At 53.3% G+C, this 10,971-nt stretch overlaps 1 protein-coding gene across 1 annotated transcript; it reads right to left on the bottom strand.

Annotated features, from left to right (window-relative positions):
• Positions 1–1,411: 1,411 nt before the first annotated feature.
• MTCH1 (mitochondrial carrier 1) lies at positions 1,412–10,597 on the bottom strand (the record flags this gene model as incomplete). Its single annotated transcript, XM_010081832.1, has 11 exons — positions 1,412–1,486; positions 1,931–2,006; positions 2,713–2,780; positions 2,972–3,019; positions 3,405–3,498; positions 6,682–6,741; positions 7,547–7,598; positions 8,033–8,090; positions 8,412–8,489; positions 8,915–9,021; positions 10,513–10,597. Coding segments are annotated over 11 exons (801 nt in total), but the record flags the coding sequence as incomplete, so codon positions are not given.
• Between the last annotated feature and the right edge of the window lie 374 nt (positions 10,598–10,971).

Below are 10,971 nucleotides of genomic sequence, written 5' to 3'. Positions count from 1 at the left end.
GATGGAGGAAAAACCCTCTGTGAGGGCAGCTTGGGGTCCCCAGAGGACCAGGATGAGATGTGACCCCAGCTGTGGCAGCAGCAACACATGACAACCTGCACAAGGACCCCAAAACCTCTTCCCAGGGTGTGTGGCAACACTTCTGCGCAAAAGACTGCTCCATGGGGGAACCAAAATGGAGGAAATCTGCCTGGCTGCCATGACAGCACAGACCTGTGCAAAAAAACCCACTTGTCTGGGGACTGAGGATGAATCCTGCCCTGCTGCCGCTGATGAGCTCTGCCATGCAAGGGCCAGCCACGCTCCTGTGTGCGTGAGGAGCCTTTGACCCAGATGCCTCACAAGCCTTTGGCCAGCTCCAGGTTTATTCCTTTCCTCCAGACAGCATCGGATGAGGTACCTGTCCTGCAAGGTGAACCCCTCGGTGTGTCGCGATCAGCAGGATACTGCCACACAGCAACACATGGTTCCGTGTCCATCGGTGATGCTAAGGTTTGGCAGGAGCCCGGTGGGGCTCGTGGTCCTTCTGGCTGGGAGATGCTCACGCAATGCAGTCGTGGTGGTACAGAGACACGCTGCACCCACGCACGGGCCGGTCCAACCCAGGACCCATCTCCCCTGAGAAATGCACACAGGCTGCCTGCCCAGGCTACTGCCAGCAGCTCTGCTGGGTGTACGCTAAACACAGCCTGTCCCGCTGCAAAAAGCCTTCCCAGAGCAGGTACCATCTGCAGGGCACATCCCTCTCCAAGTCCTAACACCGCTCTGGAGCTGAGCCGTACCAGTCTCTTGGGGACTGTGCTGCTCTTTGTAGTGGGACTCTGTTTCCCTTTTCTGTTTTGAAACCGTAATTTCCCTTCATGCCCACCGGAGGTGGTGTGTTCCTTAGTGTTCAGCTACTCTCAAAACCTTAAACAGGGGTCACAGGGGTGATCCTGCCCAGGCTGAGCTACCTGCCACACAAATGTTGCCCTCTCCAGAAGTGACAAGAGGGACAGCTGGCGTAGCCTTCCCAGCAAGGTGGCCTCGGAGCTCTTGTTGCTTCCCAGCTCAGTCTTTTGTCCCTGCATCTCAGGGGTGGCTCGTTGAGTACCTGGGCACTTTCTGGCTTTCCAGTCTTCACCAGTGACTCCAGGGCTACAGCCTGGACCAAAGAAACAAGACAACTCCCTTCTGTTCTCTCCACTATCCATCCCAGTTCAGACAGTCACGAGGATGGGGCTTTGGTCCAGCTGGAGCCTGAAGCCAGATCTCCAGAAACCAACTTGTTGCTGGCCTTGCTGGAGAATAGGTGTCTTGTTCTGGCACCGCGGACTTTGGATCGAAAAGAAAAAAAAAAAATATACATATATCGAAACAAGCTTAGGGTTTCTTGAGGAATCCAAGTCCATCACCTCTCCCGGCTGAGGAGTCAGTCAATGGGGAAGCCCGCGGCTGGCATGGGCGCTCTGCGGAAGAGCAGGCTGGAGCCACGGAACAGCTGCCCCTGGGGAGGAGAGCGAGAGCACCGGGTCAGGGCAGCCCTGCTGAGACCCACCCGGGGAACTGCAGCTACGTTAGCAAGGGCCGACATGCACGCACTGCGGGGCTGCAAAACCTGAGCATCCCGGGCTGCTACGGAGCAGAAATCAGGGTTTCAGCCCCGTGAGCACTCAGGGTTGGACATTTCCCCAGGGATTACTGAGAAAGGGGCAGAGCCACCCTGCTGTGCTGTGTGCAATGCATTTGCCAGAAGTTTGCAGGCTGTAAGCTCGGGGATGTAACAGGCAGACCAATACTGCTGTGCCTGGTACCAGTGCTGGAACCGAAGGGATGGAAATAGGTTACAGAGTGTGTCAAGGATGCACCACAGGCACTTCTCAGGCAGCGCTGGAGACCCCGGGAAGGAGCAGAGGGAGCCCAAAGTCCTGTGTGTGCCCTGCTCCCTCACCTGAGCACTGAGATACCTCCAACAGTGGATCCAGGATGCAAACGCGGGAGCGTAGGGAGGGAGTCCAGCACGCAACCTGCATGACAATGAGAGCGAGCTGAGGCAGTCTGCAGAGATGTCACATTATCCAGACAGAGGTAACACAAGAGCAGCGGTAAGTGTAAGCGAGGATGCAGGAACAGTGTCTGCACCAGGCTGAAGGCCAAATGACCGCCTCGTTATTTACAATGCAACAGAACGTGTAATCTAATTACCCCTGGAGTGTACAAACAAGGAGCGTTACCTGGATGCATTAAGAGCCCAGGACTATTTGCTGTATCTACACCTTCAGGAAGGAGCAGATCAAGACACTACACCAGCATCTTAGACCCAGTCCCCTTCCCGTAAGCACGAATGCAGAAGACTTCTTGCAGCAGTGGGACCGGGAAAGCAAACTGGGTCCTGTTCCTGTCTGCACCCATTTAGAGCTTTGCTTTCCCTTGTGCCGCTCCCCGGAGCTAGCACGGCCTCTTTGATCCCTTCTGCCTCCGATCTAGTTCAGATCAGACCCCACCACCACGAATCTCCCTATTTCTCTCCACTTGGGCTTTTATGCTGCTCTTGTCTGTGCCCTCTGATCTAAAATTATAAGCAACCTGCGACAGGAAACGAGCTGACTCCGCCAGGTGCCATATAGTTTACGATTCCGTATGAAAGCTTTACGATTGTTAGCGGAGGATTCAGACAACAAGGGCCTGGAAGAAAGGAAGGGAAAGCCTTAGATCTCAGTGTGACCGACATACCCACAGTTGTTCACCGCCATGAGGTCTCCCACAAGAAGGAACGGGTATGTCAGCATGCTCACAGCGATCTGAAAGCACAGAAAACCGGTAGCCTCTCTAATGTTCCTCATGTCAAAAAAGCTATTTCCAGCTTTTGCATGTTAGCATAAGTTATCCTCATTTAGATATAAAGTACAGACCAGCCTTTGTCCCCAGACCGTGAGCTCTCACCCCACAGACGGCAGGAAGAGGAGAAACGACACGGCAGTTGCCTACGTACCCCCATCACAAATTTTGTGTAGCTCCGGATCACCGATGCCTGGCTGAACTGGAAAGAGAAACCAAAGGGGTTGTGGAAGAGGTGGATAACACCAGGCTGTCACTGTCATTGTGTGACACCCCTCTGAGCCTGAGGTGACGGGCGTGAGGCAGGGGAAGAAGGCAGAGGGCAACAGGATCCACTCTACATCCCAGACGAGAATTGGGGAGAATGTTGGGTTTTTTTGGTTTTGGTTTTTTTTTGTCAAACCTGATCCCCGAAACTGCAGCTGAAACACAGTCCTGAGCAGACACGGCACCCTCAGCACTTCTACAGGGTTTTATCCAAAGCCCAAGTGTCTGTATTAAATTAGCCCCCACTTTCCATTAACTCCTTCCAACTGCGGGTGCTGGGTACAGGAGTCCCAACCCCTCCGCCAAGGACTCCCACTCACGTTATCGTCCACCGCGTAGGTGTTGATGAAGTGAGCCAAGAGGCTGCAGCACCAGAGGAAGATGACATCCCCCAGGATGTGAGGGACTAAACCCCTGCAACGGCAAAAAGAGAGGTGTGAGGTGCAGGAGGGTCCCAGTGCTCCCTTCTGAGGCGCCCAGCCCTCCCTCCACCCATCTAGAGGAACCCCACTCCCCCAAAATGCATCTTTACTTTGGGAGGAACTGAAGGGAAAAGGGGAGGTTTTGGGGAAGAGCTCTCCTGGCTTTCCAGCCACAGTCCCAGCAGCTGCCAGCTGCTCCAGCCATGGGATGCTCTGGAGGAGGAAGTTTGGGATCTGTGGTTTGGGCACAACTTGTCCAAGTCCCCTTGTTCTAACCCCAAATCCCTCCTTGGCCCAACTCCTCCTCTGAAAGCCAGGCGAGACACAGAGGAAGCAGGGTTCTGTTAAGCTCCAGATGCTCTTCAGGATGCAGAATGAAAAGTTCATCTCTTTGTGGAATCTCCCTGCTTTGTGAAATGAAAATGAGGGGGGTTGTTCCTGCAAAACCTGCTCTGCTGCAAAGTGGGATTAACTGGGGCAGCACTCCAGTCCCTCTGATTTTTCCCAGTCCCTCTGATTTTTCCCAGTCCCTGCTGCCACCTGGGAGCATGGGGACACGGGTGACATGCTGCTTTGCCTTACACCTCTCACTGACACACAGGCCAGAGCTCCCAGCAGCATGAGCACCCCCAGTTTCTGCAGCACGTGTCCCAGAGGGGTTTTCCACTTTGTCAGCGCTCCAGCAGCACCCGTTGCAGCAGTGCAGGCATCGGGAGCAGGGCTCCTGCTTGGGCTGTGCAGTTGCTCTGCTGCAAAAGGAGCTGGGATGTTAAACGTGCCTGTTTCACCAGCAGATGTGTTCAGACAATTCTGAAAATGAGGCTGTTGGGAGCCACAGGAGTGTTTGCTGGGCTGGAAAGAGCCACCTCCAAGCACACCAGCCCGAGTCATTAGTTCCTTCCCTGCTTTTCTGGAGCAGGGGACTTGTTTTGTTTCTGCTGTGGGTGCTGCAGCAGCAGAACGGCAACTGGGACTGCCCGCTCTGCTACAGCCTGCTCTGCGTGCTCGGTGTTAGGGTTTATATTTTTTTGGAGACGACCTGTGTATTGTCAAGGCTGCAGCAGCTCTGGAGACGACGCCGAGGTCTCAGGGGCCAGGCACAGCAGAAGCCTTCAACAGAAGATCCGCTGGCTTAAAAAATGTGATACATAAGAGCAACAGACAGGATACAGAAATCAAAGCGCTCTGGTCCCAAAGAGATGGTCTGCTTTGCATTTAGCATTCAGCCTTGGTAAAAAAAAATCTTTTTTCTAACTCAAAGTCAAGTCTGAAGCAGGCTCCTGAGCTGCTGCAGGTACAACAGGGGCTGAATAAAGCCCAGAAACGGGGGGCTGGCCCAGACCTGCACCATGTAAGTGAAACCTCATCCATCTGTTGATAGAGAATCGCATCGTTTGTTCCATTTGCAATGAGGATCCCACCCCTCTCCTCTGTCATCACAGTAATGACAGATGCTGGGTCTGACTTTATGCAATGACTGGAGACCAGGGCTCTGAAAGGGACTAAAAAAACCAAGTTCATTTGCTCTACAACTCTCACACTTGGCGAGATGTCCAAGGAGACCTGGACCAGGAATATTTTTAGAAGATAACGCGTCATTCAAAGCTGAAACAGCAGCAGGCAGATAAGGAAACCTGCGTGATGTATGGTGATGCCACCCAGCAGGACAAACCCCAGCGACGGGGACAAGCTGTCTTCGAGCGGACCACACGCTGCAGTTTCAGAGCCCAGGGAACATCTTTCTGGGCTGCTGGCAGACACAGAGGGAAGCGAGATAAGTCCATCCCCTGAGAAGTGTTTATCTCTAGGCAGGCACACCCCCAGAGCGAGCGTGTGTCACCGTTATTGCCACATAGAGGTTCTATCGCCGTGAGAAATAAGCGCACTGCAATGATTTGAAGGGAGCGGATGCGTTTGGGTTGCGTTAGGACGGCTGAGAGCAGAACAGCAGCAGTTTGGTCCTACAGATGCAGTTTGTGTTCCCCTCAGGGCAGCGTGATTTCCTCGCGGGGTTGTAGAGCACATATAACTTCAGAGCCCTCCTGAGACATTTTGGGTTGTGTTAAAGCCTTTCCTGTGAACTATTAAGTTTAATTAGGCTGCCGACAGTGTTTATTTTATGTGGAGGAAGGGAATGCTGCGGTTCCTTTCATGTTATTTTCTCAGAAGGTGGAGGAGAGGGAGGGCTGATGGGCAGCATGCTCTGGTCGTGCCCCACGCACAGGGAACATCCCAGAGGAACTGGTATTTAATGGAGGAGACTTGGGGCTGCACAAGGAAGATGCGGTGATGCTCAGCTGATGGCATCTCTGCAGACCCCTGGCCCTTTGCCCCTGGGGAAGGACAGAGTGAGCCCCCCTGTGATTGCTTGCCTTTGCCTGATGCATTCACGTTTCACAGGGAGGCTCAAATTTTGTGACTGCAGAAGCAAAGGCATCAGGCCTGAAAACCCCCTCCTGACATTTCAGAGCTGCCTTTGTTATTATTGACATAATAAAGTGAGTTATCTCACCACCAGGAGCGGAGGCAGCAGGTGGTTCTGCTTTTATATAGATGTGAAAAAAAGGCAAGAAGTGTTAATTAAGGGTTCTATACATCCACTTCAGCGATGGCCATCAGTTCACCACGCTTCCTAAGCGCCTGGAAACGCTTTTCAGCTCCTCCTGGTCCAGGCAGCCACCCTGCTGAGCTGGGCAGCACCACGCTCCTGCCAGACAGGTAAACCTGCACGAACCACCCGCTCGTTACAAGCACCCACGGTGCTCTTCAGAGAAATGTGCTTTTTATCCAGGCCCTGGCTTTTCTTTCAACAAGGGTCTCATTGTTGCACTTGATCTTGGTGCCTGCTGCACAAACAAATGCTTTAAATGGCCTTTCGCTGAAACACAGAGAAGCATCGAGGGAAAAAGAAAGGTAAGAAAAAATACAAGGTTTTCTCTTGGGCATCAAAGGTTTGATTAAAGATAAGATCTGGGGCAAACTTAATGGTCAAACTGGAGCACCGTCAAAGGCACAGATTTAATCTGTGCTCATGGGAGTGATGTGAGAGTCCCACGGGCAGACAGGGTTTCGGATGGGGCGAGCTCAGCACAACTCCGAGTTTGGCAGAGCAGCCAGGAGAGCCCTCTGCACCTTCGGACTACGGGAGAAAGTATTTAAACAACAACTCACGTACACAAAGAATCCCAGGATCCCTTCTTCCTTAAATATCCTGCCGATGGCGCTGAACACCCCGCTGCCAAGAAAGGAGAAGAGCTGTAAGCGTGCAGGGGTTGCTCTGTCTCTGTCCTGCGCAGCTTCGCACGCACTCTGCAGTCCCAGCAGTGTCCCCCCAGCCATCACGCCAGCAATGTCGTGGGTGGCTCTGTTCTGCTGCTTCTCCTCAGCCCATGAAGGAGGGTCGTGGCTGCGATAATGCCTGGAACAACACTCGACTCGCTGACACCTGTTTATATGCTGAAGCCTGAAGAGCTCTGCTTCGCTTTGCGCGAGTGGATACACGTGATGCAACCACAGCATGTAATCTGCTTTGATTGGGCTGATTCTCAGCCCAAGAACCCCGTTCTGCGTCTGGGAACTCACGCTGGCAGTCATGGTTCAGCTGCAATCACGTCTAGCACACTTTCAGGTGGATGCACATGTTTGGTGCTGCAGAGAGGCAGGTGTTACTGAAAAAGGCCTGGAAAAATCTTGCAGACCAGCAGGGCTGCAGCAACGCTTCGTATGACCTTCTCTGCCTCCCTGCTGACTTCCCTTTCTATCAACACCGAAAGCAGAAAGGTAGGAGACTGGCTGCGTGATCAGCAAGGTGTGTTACAGCCAATGAAGTCCCCACAGGGACAAGACAGAACAGAGGCATGCCAGGGACAAAGCCCAGCCTCCCCACTTCCCTTCGGCCCCTAATCAGGGCTCAGATTCACTCTTCAGTCTCCCAAACCTCCTGCGCTGCGTATCCCCCACTGCAGGGGAGCATCAGGCACTGCTGACTCCCAGACCCACGCTTCTGTGTGCTCAGACCCTTCAGAGCTGCAGCCACTCACCTGTATTTGACTTCCCGGCCCACGAACTGGACCATGCAGCGCATAGAGATCACTAGGAGGAAAGAAACGTAGGACTGACAAAGGAATAAATCCAGTTTGGATTTCAATGGATGTGAAGGAAAACACAACCTGACCCTTCCACCCTCCCTTCCCTCAACTCGCATCACCTCCAGCTCCTCAGTGATCCTCATTGCTGTGAGATCCATTAGAAACCACAGCTCTCCCCTAGTCTGTAAGCGATGGAGGGGATTTCTGGCCCTTACCCCCACGGGATCTCTAGGACAAGCTCTGGGGTGAATGGGAAGAGAGCACAGCGCTGCTCGGCTGGGTTGCTCCCAAGGGCCAGCCCATGTGTCAGCCTCCCCGAGCAACCTCTCAGACCTGCGTCTGCTCTGGGGTTTCATATGAAGCCATTTCTGATAGAGAAGCACAGCGAGTAAACAGGGTTTTGGGGCGATCCTCAGTCCAGAGAGGGACAGGACTCACCGTGCAGCGGATGGGAGACAACCCGGGACACGCACTGCATCATCATCTCATGAGATGTCTGCAAAGGGGAGGAAAACAAACCCACAGCTGTATGAAAAGCTGCGCTGCTCCACCGGCACAGGTCAGGCTCTTCCCCTTCGCGTAGTGAAACCTGTGTTGGGTCCCTCTTTTGAAATCTGTTGTTTGTGGTAAACCTCTACTCCTACAAAATATTTCACAGCTGGACACAGTGGCTACTAAACACTGTGGCCTTTTCACCCGGAGTTTCTCTCCAGGTAGTTTCACCCGCAGCCCACGGTTTCAGTTTCCTTTGCTCTCCAGCCACATCCCCAACCCCATCTCCCTGATCACTCGTTCATGTGCAATATCCACTTCTCACCTCTTTCACCACTTTCCTAAGGGAGGTCTTCACATCATCCTTGTTAGAAACGTGCTCCATGTCTTCCAGTGGAAAGGCCTGAGCGGGGAGAGAAGAAACATCTGGTCAGAACTGCTGGAGATGCTGAGCCACAAACCCTTGATGTCTGAGGACAGGAGGAAACCACAAGCCGTTGTGCTCTAGACGAAGAAGAAAAAAAGGCAAGAAACAACACAGGAGAAGGAAGGATGCAAAGTGAAACAGGGGAAGCGAGGGGTCATGAAACTGCTTACAAAAGGCAAACAGTTTTTCAAATTAAATTAAAATTACTTTTAAAATAATTTTTGGGCGTATGGGCACTGTTCTCCGGTGCTGGAGCCCTTGGGAGATGGAGAGGGATGGGTGCTTTATTCCTCCACGTGCAGTCGTGGCCGGGTGCAGGCACACGCAGGCTCCCTGGCTCTGCTGCAGTAGCACCGGCCGACCCAGCGCGCTGATTTATGGAGAGAGAAGCCGACCTTTACCTTCTTCACGCTCCCCCTGGTGATAGTTGATAAAGTGCTTGAGATGAGGCGAGGAGTAAGACCGCGGAAGAGGCCTCTTTTCCCATCCACTTCCACAATGTGTCTGGCTGGGTAAGAAAACACCAGGCTGCCGTCAGTCAGGAACCAGCCGACTCACCGAGAGCACCCCAAACACCTCCGGCGTTCAGCCGAAACCGCGCCAGAGCTCAGCACAGCACGGCAGCTGCTCTGCGGTCCCACTGTAAGTGATTTATTATTACAGTCTGAAATAAATTTCATATAGGATGCAAAGAATCCTTAAGTATTCCCTGCCATGTCTAATCTGGAAGGATAGCTCCAGTTTTTTGGGCTACTTCTTGTCTTTTGACTGTTTTGCTCACTCAAAAGGCTACAAGGCAGTTTGGACTGAACCAGGGGAGGGAGGGATGACCTTATGTCGTGTGGTGTCACCTCCCTGCACCCTGGGGGGTCAGACTCAGGGTTAATGAGGATTTCACAAATCCAGGTTCTGTTCCTGCGCCACCACCTTCTCCCAGGCAAACTTCCTCAGGTCTCCAGCCAAAAAACAAGCCAAGAGATCCAACTTCTCCCTGGTGTAACGAGGTGGAATACAACCCACTGTGGGTACCGACGGCTCCTGCCCCTATCCTCTGCTGTCCCAGGGAAAGTCAGGAAGGCTCTGCACCCCTCCATCACCCAACACTATAAATCGGTTTGCAAAATGCATCTTCCAAAGGGGAGCATTTCCAGCCCCGAGTGTCCCATGACAGATTTGCAGCGCTTACATACTGCTCCTGCACTGGGTCCCCCCCACCCCATGGGTGCTGCTGCCTGATTTTTGGGATCAGCCCAACCCGGCTGCATGTTCCCCTTCCCCACAGCAAACCCTAAGGTCACAGAGAGTTTAAATCGGTTTGCAAAATGCATCTTCCAAAGGGGAGCATTTCCAGCCCCGAGTGTCCCATGACAGATTTGCAGCGCTTACATACTGCTCCTGCACTGGGTCCCCCCCACCCCATGGGTGCTGCTGCCTGATTTTTGGGATCAGCCCAACCCGGCTGCATGTTCCCCTTCCCCACAGCAAACCCTAAGGTCACAGAGAGTTCACCTGCCCCTCCCATGCTGCTCCACCTGCAAAGAGAGAAAAAGAGGACTTTTTTTTGCCCCTTCTCAACTTACCACCTTCCCTTTTCTTGGTATTTCTGTCCATTTAGGGCTCCATCTACAACACCAAAGTGGGCTAAATAATTGCAGGGCTGTTTTGTAGCCAAAAAAAAGGTGCTTCACCATCTCTGACACATGCAAAACCCTCCACCAACAAACCTTCACCCCCTAAGCCTCCACCTCCAAACCCAGAGCAACGTGCTACGGGAAGGGCAGGAGGTAGTGCTGGAGCCACCACCTGCTTGTCCCCAACAACAGGTAGGTAGATCTGACTGCTTTGCAACCTGTAGTAGTGTTTTATGTCTCCTTGCAGCCTGGGGATGATCCCAAGGGAATACGGGAGTGCTGCTGGAGGTCAGCTCGGTTGACCTGGCAGCTCCCAGCCCCGTTTTTGGGCAGGACCTGGCGCTGGCAGGGAGGGGACGTTCGCTCACCGTAGGTGAAGAAGCCAGGCAGGTACAGGACCTTCCTTCCCAAAACGTTTCTTCCAACGATGGGAGGCAGTGGTTCGTGCCCAACCTGCAAAGAAAAACCCCGTGAGCAGGTCCCTGTCCCTGTCCCGGCGTTCCCGAACCCTCCGGCCACGCAACCTCAATCCTCGAGGTGTAGAAGGGCCATGTCCCCTGCTGTCCCCCCCAGATATGTGGGGGTGCCATGGCACAGATAGTCCCTTTCCCATTATACGGGGTCCCCAGCATACAGGGGGAGTCCTCACCCCTCCTGTTTTTTGGGGGGTCTGTATTACAGAGGGGTTTGCAGGGTACCCATTCTATAGCGGTTTCCCATCCCTCCTTCTATAGGAGCCCCCATTGCAGAGGGTATCCTCACCCCCCCATTTCTATAGGGGTCCCCACTCTATGGGGTGTCCCCAACCCCTGTCATATGAGGGGGTC

The sequence above is a fragment of the Pterocles gutturalis genome, unplaced genomic scaffold, assembly GCF_000699245.1.
Source record: "Pterocles gutturalis isolate BGI_N339 unplaced genomic scaffold, ASM69924v1 scaffold2299, whole genome shotgun sequence".
Taxonomy (NCBI): Eukaryota; Metazoa; Chordata; class Aves; order Pterocliformes; family Pteroclidae; genus Pterocles; species Pterocles gutturalis.
This window is presented reverse-complemented; position numbering and strand designations above follow the sequence as displayed.